Here is a 20,586-nt window from a genome sequence, read left to right as displayed (position 1 = left end):
ACCTCCCGACACCCTTCCTGAAACACGTCTACTTCACTACAGGGAAGCTTCTTCCCAGGAGCTTCATCAAGATGCCACAGATGCACACAAATATGCAGGACACTCATTCTGTCTCTTCCGGGACACAAGACAACCCTTGCTTAATTAAACTGCACCTACTTCACTGCTTTTATTTTGGGGGGGGGTGGGGGGGGCTGCATTGGGTCTTCGTTGCTGTGCGCAGGCTTTCTCTAGTTGCAGCGAGCGGGGGTTACTCTTCATTCTGGTGCGCGGGCTTCTCATTACGGTGACTTCTCTCTGTTGTGGAGCACGGGCTTCAGTAGTTGTGACACGCGGGCTCAGCAGTTATGGCTCATGGGCTTAGTTGCTCCACGGCATGTGGGATCTTCCCGGACCAGGGATCGAACCCCTGTCCCCTACATTGGCGGGCAGATTCTCAACCACTGCGCCACCAGGGAAGTCCCTACTTCACTTCTTTAAAAAACCTTAGTTACTACCAAATTTAGGGTGTATAAAGCAATGTGATAAAAATTTCAAATAATAAAATTTAAGACCTTAAAATATTGTGGTTTTAATGAATGTGTGATTTTTTTCTTAAAAAAGGCAACCTCAGTTCTTTGAAATTGCTGAACGGTTCATCATTTCTGAAAATTAACCTTCTGCGTGTTCAAACCTGAAAAGTTGTCACTAGTCTTGATGAAAAATCAAAATGAACTAAACACTTCTTAAGCGAAGCTTGGTAATAACAGTGATTCTGTACCAACCTTAGGAAGACTAGCCATCATCACATATCCTCAGAGGCAACTGCAGGGCAGGGGTCTAGGGCAGACACAGGCTGTCTGAGAAAGACCACAATTCACCTCTCAATTACTGGCTGGGTGTCCCTAAACAAGACACTTGTTTAAAAAATGGAAAAATAATTAACTAAATTACAGTTTAGCCCCTAAAACGTTTATTATGCAGTCACAAAAACTGATGGTTAGCGGCACTATAATAGTGCAGAGAAAGGCAAAATCATATGTGTGGTCTCATTAAATAAAGCACAGGGAAGGGCTTCCCTGGTGGCGCAGTGGTTGAGAGTCCGCCTGCCGATGCAGGGGACACGGGTTCGTGCCCCGGTCTGGGAAGATCCCACATGCCGCGGAGCGGCTGGGCCCGTGAGCCATGGCCGCTGAGCCTGCGCATCCGGAGCCTGTGCTCTGCAATGGGAGAGGCCACAGCGGTGAAAGGCCCGCGTACCACAAAAAAAAATAAAAATAAAAAATAAAGCACAGGGAAAAAGAATGGAAGGATATTTACCAAAATTACATGTGATGGGCCTAAGTTCTTTCTTTCCTTTCCAACTCTTCGGGAATGTGATCATACCACAGAAATAAAATCATTAAAAATGTTTTTTTATCTACGATGTGGCCCCCAGGAAAACACTGAATCCTGTACACACATAACTACACTCTTGGCACGCGCCGGGCTTTAAGATAATGGGCAAACTGCATACGAGGGAAGTTTGACACAAGGAGAGGGTTGCTCTGTTTTGTTTCTGCAAAGGAGAATCAGGGAAGAATGGCTTCATGAGAAATGATAGTTTTCGTCAGGACCCTGAAGAAAGGGTGAGCTCTCCACAGACACATGGACCAGGAAACATTCCCGATGAGCTGTAAAGGTATGGGAAATTCCCAGGTATGGAATTTTCCAGGAACAATCATCAGACCAACTTAGTGAGGGCCCAGGGGAATGCGGCCAGGCTAAAGAATTTGAGGACTCCTAGGGGAAAGCGCTGCGGACATTAGACACCAACTAGTCATTACCCTTGGCCTCTGCTCCAGGCTCCACGGGACGCCTGCAGGTTTATGTTCTATGAAACTACCCAGAGTGCTGGAAACTGCCTGCTCATGAAGCGAGAAGTCCATAAACATTAACCCATCTTTGGAATCTCAACTCCCAGAGTGTTTTCCTGATGGAAAACAAAAGGAAACTCTTAAATTGGAAAGAGGCTGCTGCATAACAGATGGGGTGCAAACTGCCCTAAATAAATCCTTACCTAATTTACAGGGCTCCTTTTCCGATTGGGTCTGGCCAGGTTGCCTCGAGCTGTCTGCAGCGAGCAGGGGTTTTTCCTGGAGTCCAGAGACCTGCCTCTGCCCTGAGAAATTCGGAATCCAGAGATCCTCTCCCCTTCCGTCATTGTGGCAAAACAAAATGCAACTATCACTTGCACCAAGCTGACAGCTCTCAGAGGATACGAGGACCCGCAGCGCGGGACAGAGCCCATGGGGCTGAAAGCCCTACTCAAAGCAGGGCCGGTGTAGACTTGGAGGTGAACGAATGTTTTACACTGGGCACGGGTTAAGTCTCCGTCATCGGTTCCTCAACAGCAACTCTGGATTTCATTTATAGAAATTAATTTACCTCCCTCACCAGTTCCTCAACAGCAACTCTGGATTTCATTTATAGAAATTAATCTACCTCAAAAATGGAGGGAGAAAGTTAGTGCGGCAACCAACTGCCTTCCTGACTCCCCAACCATTTCTGTAAATGTATTTTATAAAAATTACTTCACTTCAGAATTGAAGGAGCATCTGGAAGCCAAGCAATATCATAATTCTCTTTCCAACTGGCCTCCAATTTTCCTACATTTCTCGTTTAAAAAGAAAAGATTTCAGTGAATTGAACATTTCACTTTTGCATTTAAAAGGAAAAGAATACATCCCAAAATACGAATGACAGAGTATCTTTTTACATTGTTCAATCAGCTCTCTCTGATTAAGAGATCAAAGACGACGATTTTGATCCTCGGTTCTCATTACTCTCCAGAGCAGGGGTCCCCAACTGGCTGAATGCACGGCAGAAGGTGAGCGGCGGGCCAGTAAGCGAAGCTCCGTCTGTATTTACAGCCGCTCCCCATTGCTCACGTCACCGCCTGAGCTCCGCCTCCTGTCAGATCAGCGGCGGCATTAGATTCTCACAGGAGCGCGAACCCTACTGTGAGCCGTGCACGCGGGGGATGTAGGCTGCGCGCTCCTTATGAGAATCTAATGCCTGGTGATCTGAGGAGGAGCTGAGGCGGTGATGCTAGTGCTGGGGAGCGGCTGCAAATACAGATGATCCTTAGCAGAGAGGTCTGACAGCACAGAGACCATCATAAATCCACTGCAGACTCAGGTCAAAACCTTCTCAGTGAGTGGCAAGTGACAACAAGCTCAGGGCTCCCACTGATTCTGCATGATGGTGAGTTGTATAACTATTTCACCATATATTACAATGTAATAATAACAGGAATAAAGTACACAATAAATGTAATGTGCTTGAACCATCCCCAAACAATTCCCACCCCACCGCCAGTCCATGGAAAAACCGTCTTCCACGAAACCAGTCCCCGGTGCCGAAAAGCTTAGGGACCGCTGTTAGCACAAAGACTCTAAGAAGTAAAGTGAACAACGCTCTTCTTAGCTCCTTCAAGGGGCACCTTGGCAACTTCAAACCCGATACCTAAACCTGCACCTGTAATTCCCTGAAACACAGATGACATCTCCCAAGTCCCCATGTCCACAGAAAAGGAAGCTATCACCCCGCTGAAGGCTGCTGGTGCCCCGGGAGACCCAAACACGTGACTTTCCACAGTGAAAGCTGATGACACCATTCTGCTCCCCGGGCACAGAAATACCTCCCAAGATTTGTCTGATTCTGAAAGTTGAAAACAGCAAACCTCTTCACACTTTAAATATGTGCAGCTTATTATATGTCACTGATAACTCCATAAAGTTATTTTAAAAGAATGAGTATCCTTAACAATTAGGCCACCCTACGTCTGCTCAAAGCGAGCCAAAGGAATAGTGTCCAGCAGGTGAAAACTCATGTCAGAACGTATCAAGGAGATAACCCGCAGAGGCTCCAGGATCTAATCCACAGAGTACGGCCACCGTTATTTTAGTCTGGAAAATTCTAAACTAGGCATCACCAAAGATTCACCCAGCTTCATTAAAAAACAATCTCCCTAAAGTCACCGGAGAGACCTTGTGCTTTGAGGATGGTGGGGTCCGGATGTATCACCAAGATAAACTGATGAGAAAATACATGGCTGGGGAGCGAATGCTGGGCGTTCTGGCTGGAAAATGTCAAAGTTGGCCACATCTGAAACCAGTTCATTCCTGATGTCGGCTCAGAAGGTCCTTGGGTTGCTCACTCATTCATTCAACCCATGTTTACTGAGGGTCAACCAGGGGGAGGTGACACGCGGGGACCTCGGGAGAGCGGGTGAACCAGACAAGAGGCTGACCCTGGGAGCTCACGTTCCGTGCAGGGCAGACACTGGGAGACAGTAACATCCACAGACGAGACAACTACAGGTGACAAGATGCGGTGGAGTGATTACGATGACAGCGGTGGTGACGGCCATAGTCCCCCCTACACACCTCTCACTAGTTGCAGGCAGCGCACAGCACCACTGGACGACCCTCACCCTGAGGGCTCTACTATTTTACACATGAGGAGACCAGTCACGCCACAATCACCAATCCAGCCAAGACTGGAATCCAGGCCGTCTGGGCTCCGAGCCCAAGGTTTTCCAGGATCACAGCACCTGGTGGGTGAGGCAAAGCAGGTGGAAGAGGAAGAACCTCTTTAGACGAGGTGGTGAGGGCAGGTGTGCCCACAGAGGTGACATCGGGGCAGCGATCTAAGCCGAGGATGCAGCCCTTCCTTCCGGCAGTTAACTACAGAGCCAGACAGCTGCCTACCAGGCCACGCCCACCTCACGCCACCTGCACACGAGTGCTCACTTTCACATTCTATCTGCAGCAGAGTTGCTAAACAATTTTTTTTGTTGAAAAAACTGGGTGATAGTTTATATGAATGACTGAGAATCAAAATATTGTACGACACATTTAATAAAAATGTATAGAGCTCATAAGCCTACAATACACAACAATGTTTGAAATTCATCCAAAATGCCATATTCAGCGCTTACTTCATTCAAACTTTGGGCTTGCTAGGAATTATGTCATCTTTGTCCCAATGACCAGGAAATGTGAATGAGTCAGCTCTGAATTAATGAGGGTGTTAAAATCGTTCGGTTTTGGAGAAGCCCGATATTTCTGAACAAAAAAAAATAGCAAGCTACTGATTCCTTTTTAAAAGCACACTCACTCCTTGACAAATACACCCTTTTGCACATATCCTGACACGGTGTCTCCAAGAGTCCCCTGGGTTTCTCCAAGAAACATCTATCTTCCCTACAGAATAGAACCCACAGCCTCGGGGCTCTGATGGGAGAGTGTCCGGGGGACACTTGGTGATCAAGGCAGGAGACCCCTCATCTTTACAGAGACCCAAGGGGCAGAATTCAAGGACATTCACGTGGCCGTTCTCTCCCTAGTCACCCCCAGCCAGACTCTCCTTCTCTGCTCAAACTCTGAAGAAATCTGGTACTTTAATCGGAGGTCATGTGTCAGCAGGTCACCGTTTTCTCACCTCCTGTGATACAGATAGGGAGCCCGGTGCACAGTCCTGGTGCTGGAGGGGAAGGCGGAAGGGAGGTGGGGAGCAGGGATGGGAAGGGCACAGCACCCCACCACTGCCTCTCATGCCCTGGGTCCCCCGACTCAGCTCTCTGCTCAGCCACCACTGACACTCAGCTCCCAACTCGACCCCAGAGGTCCTGCTCCAGGCCTGCATCCCACCCCCTAGCCCATCCTGCTCAGAGTTTCTGCCCCAGGCAAGTTCCACGGGCATCTCCACGAACCAGCCACCCAGCAGGAGTCGGGGTTCCAGCTTCCGCTGTGACAAGCCCAGATGCCACTCTGCAGACTCAGTTCTGAACTCACTTCCTCACAAGATGTGGCGCTGAGATTCTCTTATAGGACCACTGCTATCCTCTGGGTCACGGTCCGATCTGAGCTCCAAACCATGGTGCACAGGACACAGCAGGGCCAGGCCCTCTGAGACACACCATCACACACAACCTTCTCACACTTTGGGGGGTAACAGTCTGGGGGAGCAGCACCATGAAAAAAAGCAAAAGCGGGGCTTCCCTGGTGGCGCAGTGGTTGAGAGTCCGCCTGCCGACGCAGGGGACGCGGGTTCGTGCCCCGGTCCGGGAGGATCCCACGTGCCGCGGAGCGGCTGGGCCCGTGAGCCATGGCCGCTGAGCCTGCGCTCCGCAACGGGAGAGGCCACAACAGTGAGAAGCCCGCGTACCGCAAAAAAAAAAAGCAAAAGCACCTAACACTGGTGGAAACCTAAATGTCTATCTACAAGGTATAAGAAAATAACTTGCAAGTGGATTTTTGTAACACAGTCTGTTTTTACAGTGAGGTATGGTCTGGACCCTAAACGGGTTTACAGAGCAAGAGAAAGACATGATTCAGGAAAAAGCCCCAGTTTTTGATTCCCATGGTTAGCTGGCTTCACTCCACGTGAGGCTGCCCTGTAAGACAGTCTACGCTTTACATGAACGGCTGAATTTCGGTAGGTTGCTACTGAAATCTGCCACCCCTTCGTCCCCTAAAGGCTGAATCCCCATGCTAATCCCCAGGTGCCAGAAACTTCCATCCTATGGCCTGACATCCAAGGGAAGCTCACGGTCTCCCCGGGAGAGATGATTTGTTCACCTCGTCTCAACTGGCAAAACTGTGGTTCAAATGAGGAAAATACTCTTGCGAAAGAAAAGAGGCAGAAGAATGAAAGTATTTTCCACTTGGGCAGAAGTTTATCTTTCCAACCGAAGTCAGAGTAAATAATCCTCATGACTCAAGTGACTCTCGGTGACTCTGGGTTTGCCGTGGGTGGATCTTTTATGCCTATCACGCAATTCTACACCTGCCCAGTAACAAAAGCACAGCAATCCTCTTTCACACCTCACACGCCAAGTGCTAGCAAGTAGGATCGCTAATACCCAGCGAGCAAAGACAGGCTCTCACGACTAAGCTTGCGGTAACCCACACGCCTCACTGTAACGATTCAGATGCTAGGGAACGCGTGTAACTTTTTGTGACCGCAGTTATAATATGTAAATAATGTGCAGGAAGGATTACCTGAGAGCTAAGAATTTTTTTTCTACTGTTTACTTTCAAAGGAGGAAAAAATATTTTAATAAACAGGAACACCTGAAGGATACGGATAAACTTCAAGGCTTTTACATGGTCTGAATTACCTTTCCACAGATTCACGGTAGTCCAGGGGAGTTCTACTAGGAAAACGTTGGCCATCTCACAGTCTGTGGGGAGACTGAACGCTGGCTACAATGACACAATTTGTCACTTTTGTCCTCAGAACCACGCCAAAATAAATGCCTCAGATGAAAAGACGGGAACACAAGTGGCGTGGGTTTTCTTTTTTTACATCTTGAGATACATGCTTTGACATCTCAAACAAGAGAATTACTTTCAATTTCCCGATCTGTGCTGTCTCTTCCTTTCTGGCCTGTGCACACGCTGGTTGTGCGGCATGGGTGTCCTTTCTGCCACAACAATGCACCTTTTCCATGCGCATTTACCCAGGACACAGACATCACTAAGAAATCGCTTCTTCCCAGAAGCCTTCTGTGACCTCAGCTAACCTTGTACGGTTGTTTGGGCTGGTCTTTCGTTCTTTGAAAATCCCTTCAAATTTTGTTTTTGACATGAAAGTCTCATGACTAAAGGACATGAAAGTTTATGATAGGTATAACTGATTCACTTTGTTATAAAGCAGAAACTAACACACCATTGTAAAGCAATTATACTCCAATAAAGATGTAAAAAAAAAAAAGTTCATGATATATGATGTAATAAGGCTGAATGTAACTTCCTAGTTCATTCTTAATTTGTGTTATTCTTTAAAATAATACATGTTACTTTACACATATTCCTAAAAAGTCTTCGCTGAAGACTTCGCTGAATCGGGTTGGCCATGCCTTTCCGAGTAAAGCTGGTTAAAGGGGGCAGCGTGGCTAGTTATTGCTGGGATGGGTGAAGGCGGTTCATTGCTTATTTAACGTTTTCTGGAGGCTACCGTACAAATCACTGTCGCAGTTCTGAGACGTGGGGCACGTGGAAGAACGCGTAAACAGACAGAAACACACATCTCTCACCTTAGGCGGGACCTTCACCAGCCTCTGACCACACAGCTGCCGACAGAAAAGAGTGGCTGCAGACAGCACAGGGACCGGCAGGGAGCCCAGGGTCCCACTCAACAGACACACCGATGCTCTTAGCAGGGGACAAAGTTCAGAGTTCAAACGTTTCACAGTCTCCTGGTCCTCAGGAATTGTAGGGCAGGGTAGAGGAATTCCATCCCAGGATTTAGAACAGGTGCGTTCCTGGGGCTTTGTGCTATGAGGGCTTTTTTTTTTTTTATTAATCGATTAGGTTTTCGTCTTTCTCTTTCTCCCCCTAGGTTTATTGAGACATAATGGACATGTAACACTGTATCAGTTCAAGGTGTGCAACAATGATGCGATTCAGGTACATACTGAGAAGAGATCCTGAGGATTTCTGAATACTCAAATTGCACACTGAAGACTGACTGGCTAAGCAGAACACTAACAGAACTGACGTTTCTACAGACTGACTTACCTCAACGTACGAAATTGGAAATATGCCTATTTTGTCTGCCAGCATGCCTTCAGCCCAGTTTTCGTCCACTCTGCGGATCACAGTCAGAACGTCATCCTGAAGAAACAATGAACGTTACTCTACCTCATCCCAGGAAGCTCGCCGCCTAATTTTCTTTTCAATATGGGACTCAAGTCGTAAGAGTACATGAGTAAAAGTTCCATGACGTGTCTTCAGCTTGTGAATGGAAGAAGCTGATGAACTGAATGGTAATTACCCGTCAGCTTGGCATCCCCCATCAGACCAGACAGCTGTAAACTACCAGCCCCTCCACCGAGGGGCTGACGGCTGAATTTGTTTAGACCCACAAATTGCAACCTCAAATCCCACCCAGGCCCCCTGAACCCCCGGTCCAGATAAATTTTCAGGTTCTTTTCACTTTTTCTCTGATAATACACCAAATACCCATTTAAGTGCACACCCTACTGTTTTTCTTTACCAAAAAAACAGAACATTCTGCTCAAAATCCCAAAGCATTTTATCAATTCAGTAGATATAGTCTTGTGTGCTTTGCAGCAAAGAAATTTTCATATAAAATAAGGAAGTAATGATGTTTCACTTTGTTATCCGTAAATCAGGGAATTAAAATCCCCGAGTGGCGCACACACACCCCGAAACGTAGCTCAGAATTACATTTAGGCCCTAAATACGAAAATGATACCACACAGCACATCAACCAAAATTATCTTTCACAGAGAACAGTCTGTGCACAAAATTACTGTCTTTGTGACTCTGAGAAGCCTGCTTCCAGATATTTTTAGAAGCACAGTGAGATAGTTCACATGAAACTATCATATGTTTTTGCACAAGGAAACAGAAGCCATAGTCCATGCAGCCAGGTACAGAGAAGGAGATGCTGTTCTCACTTTACCTTTGCAAACGGAAGGCAGTCTTTGTCAGCTTCCTTGTCTTTAACTTCAAAGTCATAAAGTGCTTTGCACTGAGGCGGGGGCTGAGGTAACGGTTTGATGATCTGCACAAAGTTGGTGGGAAAGAAGCCATGGACCCCGTTGACCTCCCCGTGGTACCAATTTTCATCCACTTGTCGTCGCAAAATGATGATGTCACCTTTGTTGAATTTAAGGTCCCCGGGCTCTTTGCCTTCGTAGTTGTATAATGCTTTGGCACATGGTAACTGAGGTATTCCCTAAAGGAAAGAGAAGAGTTTTAATGAAAGAATGGTCCCCAAATGTCTGAAAATCCAACTGTATTATCATGGTTGTTCAGTCAAGGTCAACTCCACACTTCGCCCTACAAAGAAAACCTCACATTAAAAAACTGTATACGGGGCTTCCCTGGTGGTGCAGTGGTTGAGAGTCCGCCTGCCGATGCAGGGGACACGGGTTCGTGCCCCGGTCCGGGAAGATCCCACGTGCCGCGGAGTGGCTGGGCCTGTGAGCCGTGGCCGCTGAGCCTGAGCGTCCGGAGCCTGTGCTCCGCAACGGGAGAGGCCACAGCAGTGAGAGGCCCGCGTACCGACAAAAATAAACAAAAACTGTATACGTATGTGTCACCAAGAGCAAACAAAACAAACAGGAGACCATCCCCGGCCCCTGAGCTGGCATTCTGTTCCTAAGGTTAAGTTAGTGGGGCTTTTGCCTTATTTGGGGTTTTTAATACATGGAAGTGCTGCTGTGTCTGGCTTCCTGGCGTAAAACTCAAAAACTCATAAAAAACTTAATTTCCGCTATTAACTACTTTACTCGGCAGGATAAATGATAAGCACCAAAAAAAAAAAAAGAAGAGGAGGAAAAACTTAGAACAATTCATTCATTTACTAACTGCTCTTACGCTTGACAGATAAGCATCAGAGTTTGGCTTTTGGGGAAAACGTTTCCCACGGCATTCACTGTGGGCAGCAGCTCTTTCTCCATCATGGACTCAGGGATGAGCTGGGGCCAACTCTGTGCCGGGGTCTGGAACGGCCGCTCAGAGGCCATAACCGGTGATTATGCACACAGAGCCTTTACAACCTACATACGACCGCTCCCCCTTGGCTCTTTCCTGCCTAGAGAGCACCGTCAGGCTGAGATGCTAACAGACGGGGTTTTGGATGTGACCACACTGCATTATGGTTTTAAGTGACGGCTTTAACACGTGCGTGTGCCCCCAGGCAATCTAATCACCAAATGGACTGGATACGATACTCCCTCTCCGGTGGCACTGGAGGTGCCCTTCCTGAGCATTAGGTGTCACTTTAAGATGACTTCTGGCCTCTCCGGGTCACGGCTGCCTACCCTTGATTCCGAGGATAAACGGCACGTCAAACACCCGAAGTAATTCACTGAAGGAGATTCCTGAGCTCCTGCTTTTTCCGTACTGACTCATTTATTCATCATCCGGAAAACATTTATCAAGCTTTCCCTTTTTCCCAGGTGGTGTGCAAGTGCTGAGGACTGAAAGAGGGACAGGCACAGCCGTTCCCCTTAAGAGACAAGGCTCTAGAAGTCGTTAGGCCAGAGGGCAGGGACTGAGTGACCCGGGGACGCAGGGACCGAGCTGTGTCAGCAGCAGAGGGCAGAGGTCTTGGGGTGGAGTGGGTGGGAAATGGAAACACTTTCTGGAGGAAGGGACCCACGAGCCACATCTTCAAGGAGACAAGAGGAGCCAGCAGGAAAGCTGGAAAAGAAGAAAGAAAGAAAAGCAGGGGCGCTGGGGGCAGCACCCCCAAAGGCAAGGAGCACACGGGGCAGAGGGACCGGCTTGACGGAGAACGCGATGCTCAGGAGGGAGCAGGTGTGTGAGTGCACACAGGTGGGCAGGCAGCTTACAGGGGCCCCGAGTGACAGGCTGAAGCGTCTCAACTGCTGTGTCCTTCAGGCAGCGCCAGGCGGGAAGAACCCTGCCAGGAGGGTGAGTCCAGCCCGGGGGTGGGGGTGGGGGGGAGAGAAAATGGGCAGGGGGCGGGCAGGCAGGGGGACGGCGATGGTTTTTTTTTTTAAGCTATTTTAAAGTCTCTCCCTGCCCCCGCCCCCTCCAAAAAAGTGGATCAAACCCTGACGACAACAGAACTTCCTAACATACTTTTGCATAATTAGTTTAGCTTCCAGTCAGAGATTCAGCGTCTGGCCCAACTTTGCTTGGTGAGGTATTCTTGCTTGGCGTCAGAGGAAGAGCCGGCTGCTGCTGTCGACCGCTGCGGGCGGGGGGCCTGGCCAGCCTCGCCTGTGGCCTGCTGGGTTTGCTTAACAGGAGCTGCTCCGGAGGACACCGGAGCCCAGCCTTCCAGAAGTCCTTGGACCCTGCAAAGGCCCTCTGACCTTCGGACCCTGCTTCTAACGACACGACCCCCGCCACCCAGGCCTGACCGAACCCCGTCGACTACTCCAATGCGCCCTTCAGTTTCCCCTGCGGGACGCTGATGCCGCCCGGTCCTTTCTTTGGCTTTTTTTTTTTTTTTTTTTTTCCGGTACACGGGCCTCTCACTGTTGCGGCCTCTCCCGTTGCGGAGCACAGGCTCCGGATGTGCAGGCTCAGCGGCCATGGCTCACGGGCCCAGCCGCTCCGCAGCACGTGGGATCTTCCCGGACCGGGGCACGAACCCGCGTCCCCTGCATCGGCAGGCGGACTCTCAGCCACTGCGCCACCAGGGAAGCCCCGCCCAGTTCTTTGAACCCGGGTCGCAGTCCTGCCGTGCTGGCTTCAGGGAAGGGTCATAGGTCCCGTCCCCCCTCACAGAAGGGCCTCGCCATGTCCTCTACTTTACCGTGTGTTTCTGGAAGTCTGGGAGTCACAGTTCAACAATACTTCCTAAGACAGACACACTGGAGGAAATGACAGTAAATAAACAAGCAGTAAACAGCGCTCTGAGCGACGGAGCCGGAGGAGTGACAATCCCGGAGCGAACCGGCGCTCGGAACACAGCCATCGCGACATGACTGGTAGCCCTGCAGCCGGGATCCCAGCCCAGCTGCTCACCTGCTGTGTGATCCTGAGCAGGTGAGCCTCTCCGGGCCTAATTTCACCTTCAGGGTGCCACGAGGACCAAGAGAAGTAAAGCGTGTAAACCACTGCAAGCGGCCAGTGGGCAGAAGCGCCATCACTGGCACCGCCCAGCAGGAAGGGCTGGTCAGCATTTCCAGAGCACACTCACTGTGCAGCAACCCAAAGCCTGCTCCTCCTAGGGAGGCGTCGGGACTTCACGGGGGGCATTTCTGAAGCACACGTTTGTTTTCATCTTCTGGGTGAACAGAAGAAATTACAGACGCACCGACACGCCCTGTCTAGTAGTGGGTGGCGTTCTGTGCGAGGCTGTATCTCACCCTGGCAGGGCCAGTGCAGGGAGCTGGAAGGCTGTGTGAATTAACTGAAGATCCTATTACTGGCTCGGTGACGGAGAGCTCTGTGCACCATCATGGCCTGTCCTCTCGGTTTTCTCCCCACCTCGATTAGCTCTGTTTGGCCAGCCAAACGCAGCACCGAGACCCAGATCCGGCACTCAGGACCGCTTGGACTGCTCCCTGGGGAGACCTGTCAGCTCCCCAGTGACCCACAGGACGGCTCTTTTCTCATGTGCTGGTGTGGGAGGGAAGGAATGTATTTCTCCGTAGATCATTTCCACGCACCGGCGGCCTGACGGACTTACTAACATTCCCATCAAAGCGATTCTACTGTGTTCCTAAAATCATCCAACATTCTTAACACACGAGCAGCAAGAATAAAACTTCAGGGAACAGTGATGTGCGTTACGGTCAGCCCGGTTACATCCCTGACTGCCACCGGAAACGCACCAACTCACACTGATTTGTGAATCGGGTTCTCCCAGTGACCGGGAGCCACAGAGAAGCAATCCTGAGGTCAAGGGCCACCTAACCCACCAGCGGACACCCGGGCACCCGGCCCTGTCCTTCTCTGCTGTGCTTTTCCAATTAAATTCCAAGAGGCTGAAAAGCCAGTTGTGTCAGACTTTCCCAAAGAAGGCTTCCTGTATGAAATAAGACGAACCCCACCCTGATTTCAAATCCAGCGAAGTGCACTGATCTTTTAAAAGACTGATCGCCACACAGATTGTGGAAGGTGAAGGAGAAACGGTTAAGTGACTGAAGAGCAATAATGACTGCATATTCCTCACGCAGCGTCTGAAGGATGAAGCCAAAACCACCGCCTGAGAGCCCAGGCCTGGTCTCGCAGGGAAACGTGCCTGGAACCTCAGAGCCCCTCGGTCACTGCCCTGCGAAGGCCTGGGAGTCGTGGCCTCACCCGGCCCCTGGCCTCCGGGCCCTCGGCAGCCTTTCCAAACTGCTGCCTGGCCAGGGCTGCGGTATCTGCAGAGCTCACATTTCACTTGGCTACACATGAAAGGGAGGCTCCGAAGCCAAGAGGCTGCAGAGAACCCGGCACTGCGGCCAGCCTCGATCTGCAGCTGCCACTCAGGCCTCGGCAAAGAGCTGGGCAGTGTAGGCAATTTGAGGTTTGATAACGTTTTGGTAAACAGTGACTATTTTGCTCATGTACAAGAGAGTAACGATGCCAGTGTGCCGGTTCTACTTTTCCAATAATGTTTGCTTCCCCATTATATACACAGGTATTTTACAGGGCATTAAAATCCTCATGAGACCGGCACACAAATATTTCTGATTCACTGCTTTCCACTCCGTTTCCGTACCATCGACTGCATTCCAATATATCTGGCAAAGCGCTGCTTGATGATCTAGCTGAGATCCTAAGAGGTAAATAAAACATTCACTGCCAATTGATTTTACAGACGCTAAATGCCAGTGCCCAGATACACATGCAAGACAGCCTCTCTAAATTCAAATTCCTTCATGCGTTTCTTACTGCTCCATTAAGTAAAAAAAGATTCAAAGACCTACTAAAAAGAACATCTAGAAGATATGCTTGTCACAGGAAAGTCATAAAATGTGTATAATTTAATAGTTTAGCTGAATTTCAATTGGCATAAACTCTGGCTGGCTGCAACTTGACTTTCAAAAACTTTCCAGAAAGAACTGAGGCCCAAAGAAATAACCAGATAGGAAGCACTAAGCACTGCACACAGAGTAACAAGTAGCAAAATGGTTTAGGAAAAGATTGTTTAAATGTTCCTTGTACACAAAATACATGTTGGCTTTTCCCTACCCCCCACAAAGTGAAATATCTCTCTGGATGTAACAGCATTTCATTAAAATCCTGATTCTTTAACAGTGAATAAGTCTTAAGTGCTGTTCTCAGAATCTCTGGGTTGGATTACCACTCAAATACGACTTGATCATCCCTTGAAATGTTTCCACTTCAATATAACAAACATCCAAGATGAATATTACAAGGTTATTTTTCCAAGGCAACAGCAGAAGGGGCTGTGAATGCCATAATCCCACAAAAGCCCATCACTTTACTCGCTCTTTCCTTTAATATTTCTGTGTGGACAGCACTCTGCCGGGGCATTTTGATCTGATCACTTTCTTAAGCCTCCATTTGCCACATAACATTTTCTCATCAGACTGACTTCAACCGTATCTACCAGCACGTGGAGGACAGCAGCTGCGTATAGACAGAAATGAAGAAAACCATGTTTTTTTCACTCGCATTTATTCTTTGTTTGTCCTTATTCTGCTAGGCCAGTGTCCCCTTCCCTGCCTCCAACCGTCTCCTCTGCCCAGACCTGGCCCCTCCACCCGCCATGGAACAGGGCTGCCCAGGCTAGCCTGCCTGCTTCTGTGGCACGCGGCCGCCACTCCTCCTACCACCCTCCCCCTTCCTCTTCCTCACACCCCTCCCGCGTTCCCACCCTCCTCTCCTCCCAGAGCATCTCCTGAGCAAGCAGCAAGCAGCCGGGGACACTTTCCAGCCTTGTTTTAGTGGCATTAACGTTGTAGGGAAGGGTCGGGGAGAGAGAGAGAGAGAGAGAGAGAGAGAGAGAGAGAGAGAGAGAGACGGAAAAAAAAATAAACTAAAGGTAAAAAGAGAGGAGACGAAGCAGCAGCTTTCTCACCAATTTCCCTGGACTGCACTCTCGCTGCTACAGACTCGAATGATGATACATAACTGGTTACTTAACCAGTATTTCACTAAATGTAAAGACATAACAAAGTTAGTTTGAGTCAAATAATTATGTTCAAACATCCGGGGAGAAAGTGAAGAGTTTTCCAAACTTAAGAAAAACTGATATGAGACTCTGCTGTTTCTCCAGGAATCATAATACAATAAATACATCTGTGTGGAGGGCAGTCAGGCCCACCCCGCCCCCGGCCCCTCTCCTACTTGTCCAGGAGAGCCTTGTCCAGAGCACAGTGTCATAGGCAGTGCTATAGGGAAGACGGAGGCCAAAGGGAAAGACCTGTATTTAGGGGATTAAAAACCCTAAGAGGGCTTCCCTGGTGGTGCAGTGGTTGAGAGTCTGCCTGCCGATGCAGGGGACACGGGTTCGTGTCCCGGTCCGGGAGGATCCCACATGCTGTGGAGCGGCTGGGCTCGTGGGCCATGGCCGCTGGGCCTGCGCGTCCGGAGCCTGTGCTCCGCAACGGGAGAGGCCGCAGCAGTGAGAGGCCTGTGTACTGCAAAAAATAAATAAATAAATAAATAAATAATAAATAAATAAATAAAAATTAAAACCCTAAGAATTAGAGAGGGGAAAAGAGAACCAAAGGGCCATAACAGCAGCAGCGGGAGCAGTTCTGGAAGCGTGGGCCTGGCCACACCGCCTGTGTCTCTGGAATCTGAAGATGATCCTGGTTACCCTCTTCAATCAGATTAACGTCCTACACCATGACTTTCACGGCCCTCCTTTTGGATGCTTTCACGTCATATTTTCCACCCTCAGCAAGCGAAGCAGTCTGCTTTCATCACCTCCGGCCTCAAACGTGCCACGCCTCCTGGCTACTGTCTGCCTGTCTGCGTCCCCCCCAAGATTCCTATGCTGAAACCCTACCCCCCAAAGGTGATGGTATAGAGGCGATGGTGTAGAGGTCATGGTGTAGAGGTGGGTGCTTAGGTCAAGAGGGTGGAGCCCTAGAGAGTGGGATCAGTGCCCTAATGAAAGAGGCCCAGAGAAATCCCTCATCCCTTCTGCCCTGTGAGGACACGGTGAGAGGTAACAGCTGTGGACCCAGGAGGGGGCCTCCAGCAGACACCTGATCCTGGACTTCCCAGCCGCTGGAACAGCGAGAAATCATTTCTGTTGTTTACAAGCTGCCCGGTCTGTGGTATTTTATGAGAGCGGCCCGAACGGACTGAGACAGCCCTTCACGGAAGGCCACAGGGCAGCCCCCCTCAACCCCACCTTCCTACCCGGAGGGCCCCCAGCCCCTGGACATGTGCTTAGTTGACAAGGAGGTTGGGTTTCTCCCACTTACAGTTTTCTGTCTGGGACGGATGCCTCTGTTGTTTGGAATCAGATGTAAATAAGACCAAGTTCAGGGTGCAGGTCAACGGGACAGACCGTTTCCCAGACGCAGAAGCCACGCCTGCTTTAGGACCAGAGCGGGTGCGGCCTCCGTGGGGAGGACACACCCCGCCCCTGGTCTGGAGAAGGGGCTGCTCATCCCGCGCCCGGGCCCACGGTTCTCACATCCACCCCTCACTCGGCTCACAGCCTGGTCCCCACGAGAGCCCAACACCTGTGCACCTGAGCTGCACGGCCATCTCTCATCACGAGCACCCACCTCGGTGCCTGTGATTACATCCCTGCTACATGAATACATGAAAAAATGAACGGCATCACTAGCGGGCTGAGTGCTGAAGTGTGGACGGCAAAGTGGGAAAAACCACAGCCACAGGAAAAGCCGCTTAAAAGGCGATTCTACAGTGGGTCAGGCTCACCAGCTGTGAACACACTGACCACATGCCTCCACGCATGTGTCGTGTTGCTTGGGGACAGCTACCCACCCTTGTGGACTGTTATTAGCACCTCCTCTGGGGCACAGTGCGAGGTAGATACAGGGGAACAGCAGGAGGAAGGAGGCTTATCACTCCCCATCCCCTGGGGCTGCCGGGGAGCCTGGCACACCGAGGTGCACGAGGAGAACCTGGAGAAGCGTGAGCCACTACCGCTCACTGGTGTCCACTTCAGCGTGTGCGAGAAACATAGCTAAAAACGGGATATGCCCTGGAAGAGGGCAGCTGAGGGCTTTGGACTGAGTGAATTGTTGGCATTTGAAAAACATGAAGCAAAGTCTGCAGCACACCACAGCAAACAAGTATCTTCCTTACAGACTCTTTCGGTGGTTATAAGCAAACAGTCACACAGCTGATATATAGCTTCTTTTTCTTGGATGGCCTTTAAACCGGGAGTGTACAACTGACAGACAAACCATTAAAGAAAACAAATCTTATGGATGCTTCCAAGGGCAGAGAGCTCTTGAGAATACAGTCACTGAACTAAAATGCAGGAAATTCATGTCGCTCATTGCCCTGAATATTAGTTTCTCTGTTTCATCACATTTAATAATTATGATAATATTCTGCAGAGAGCAGGAAAATTTACTGGGAAAATTTGCTGCAGTAACTTGAGCTGCCATCTTGAGGATTCATGGCAGGATGAGGGACACTTCCCGGTAAAAAGTCAACTTTCTATCTATTTGGAAGACAGCTAGATTCCTGGCAAGGCCCCTGCCCCAGCCCTGCCTGAACCTCCCACCTGCCACTGGAGTCGTGGGGAAGAACGGCCCTGCATGAGGGGCTCTGCACAGCCCCCATCCAACCCTCACAGAAACCCAGGGAGGTAGGGAGAGCCAGAAACATGGCGGGGCGGGGGTAGGAGCAGGTTTTCATACTAAACGGGAAGGTCAGGTGAGACCTCTAGTTCAACTGCCTGGTTTAGATGTTTGTGTCCAGTGTTTTCATTGATGCAGTGGAGAGAGATGCTCACATAATTTAAACATGACATCAAATGTGAAAGACAGTTCATAGTTTCAGAACTGAAACAACGCTGGAATAGAGCCACGCGTATATGGACAATTAGACAAAAGTGTCAAGGCAATTCAACTGGGGAAAAGAAAGTCTTTTCAACAATGGATCTGGAACACTTAGCAGCCCGTGGAGGAAAAAGGCATCTTGACCCCTACCTCACATCACATACAAAAAATAACTTGAGATGGACCCCAGAATCAAATGTAAAATCTGAAACTGTATAAGTTTTCTAGGAGAACACACAGGATACTATCTTAGTGATGAGGCAGACCTCCCTCACCTCCCCCCACAAATCTTAACTAACCATAAAACTTTATAAATTGAACTTCATCAAAACCGAAAAATTCTGTTCATCAAAAAAGACAATTCAGAAAATAAAAATGCATGCTACATACAGGGGGAAACATTTATAATACATATACATGACAAAGGACCTGAATTCAGAAATATAAAGAACTGCAAATAAACAACAACCAACAAACCCAACTGAAAAACAGGCAAAAGATTTGAACAGACACTTCGAAAAGGAAGTAGACAGGTACTCAACATCCTTAGTCATCAGGGAAATATAAAATACAACTACAAGGAGATCGTATTTCACACCCATCAGAGCGATTAAAATTCAAAAGACTGACAACAGAAAATGCTGTCAATATCACAGAACGAACAACTCACACAGGTTGAGTCTAAAATGGTACAACCACTCCGGAAAACTGCTCGACCGCTTCTTATAAAGTTACAAACACACCTACTCACAACCCAACAATTCCAGTCCTGGGTGTTAATGCAAGAAATGAAGACATGTCCACATACAGAGCCACACAGAAATGCTCCCTGTGGAACTATTCACAACACCCCAAACCGAAAACCCAAACGTCCATCTGCGGGAGATGGGCACTGGACTCCTCAGCTATTTAAAGTAGATAAATAAAGAACAACGTACTGATGTGTACACGTGGGAAATCAGAATAAACATGTATCAGAATAAATATATACAAATTACATCTACATGACTTCCACAACAGGCAAAGCTCATGTACTGGAAATAAATCCTCACGGGGCATGAGGAAATCCCTGAGATTACAGATGTATTCTATATACCTTGACAGGGGTGTTGGGTATCCAGGCGTGGACATGTGTTACAACTCAGTAATTCCACACTTAAGGATCTCCACACTGTAATTCACATAATGTAAATTTTACCTCAATATTAAAATGTTTAAAAAATAACCAGTGGCGGCACTGAGGGAAGACCTTAGAAATGACCACATATGCCAGATACGTGGCAATGTACGCACGTGGAGGAAAAACCACACTAGCATCACAGTGAGTGACAAGCCACACCGGCCATCAAGAGAATGGCAAAACTGGGAAAACAAGAAACCCGGTTCAGAAACAGAGATCGGGGCCCAGCGGGAAGGAAACCCATCACCGAGGCACAGAAGTAAGTGTCCACTGTCATCTGATCCCACACCAGCACTGGGGGCCTCTCACCAGATGGCTAGGAATCCATCAACTAGGGATCCAGCCTGACTCCCACAAACAAAAGGAACACACAACTGCAGGGTTCTCGGTGGGGAGAGAGAGATACAGATGATTTTGCCTACATCTCAACTATACTTCTTTTTTTTCCTATAAATTTATTTATTTAATTTATTTGTGGCTGCATTGGGTCTTTGTTGCTGCGCGTGGGCTTTCTCTAGTTGCGGCGAGCGGGGGCTACTCTTCGTTGCGGTGCGTGGCCCTCTCATTACGGCGGCTTCTCTTGTTGCGGAGCACGGGCTCTAGGTGCGTGGGCTCAGTAGCTGTGGCATGCAGGCTCAGTAGTTGTGGCTCACGGGCTCTAGAGCACAGGTTCAGTAGTTGTGACATGAGGGCTCAGTAGTTGTGGCTCACGGGCTCTAGAGCAGAGGCTCAGTAGTTGTGACACACGGGCTTAGTTGCAACGCAGCATGTGGGATCTTCCCAGACCAGGGATCGAACCTGTGTCCCCTGCATTGGCAGGAAGATTCTTAACCACTGCGCCACCAGGGAAGCCCCTCAACTATTCTCTATACGTAATATTTGAAAATACTATGACAGACGAGCTGCAGAAGCTGAGATGTATCCGTGGGGCAGTCGGTCTTCCAATACAACAGAAAAGTCTCACACA

General features: G+C 49.0%; 1 protein-coding gene across 3 annotated transcripts in view; it reads right to left on the bottom strand.

The window, feature by feature from the left end:
- The window catches only part of SH3RF1 (SH3 domain containing ring finger 1), a 158,948-nt gene that overhangs the window by 44,651 nt on the left and 93,711 nt on the right, over nt 1-20,586 (bottom strand). For all 3 annotated transcript variants that reach the window (XM_032634525.1, XM_032634527.1, XM_032634526.1), the window contains 2 exons: nt 9,460-9,735; nt 8,550-8,645 (listed from right to left, as the gene is read on the bottom strand). In XM_032634525.1, coding sequence (XP_032490416.1) covers nt 8,550-8,645; nt 9,460-9,735 — 372 coding nt within the window. The remainder of the gene's footprint in view (nt 1-8,549; nt 8,646-9,459; nt 9,736-20,586) is intronic.

This window comes from Phocoena sinus, chromosome 6, assembly GCF_008692025.1.
Source record: "Phocoena sinus isolate mPhoSin1 chromosome 6, mPhoSin1.pri, whole genome shotgun sequence".
Classification (NCBI taxonomy): domain Eukaryota; kingdom Metazoa; phylum Chordata; class Mammalia; order Artiodactyla; family Phocoenidae; genus Phocoena; species Phocoena sinus.
This window is presented reverse-complemented; position numbering and strand designations above follow the sequence as displayed.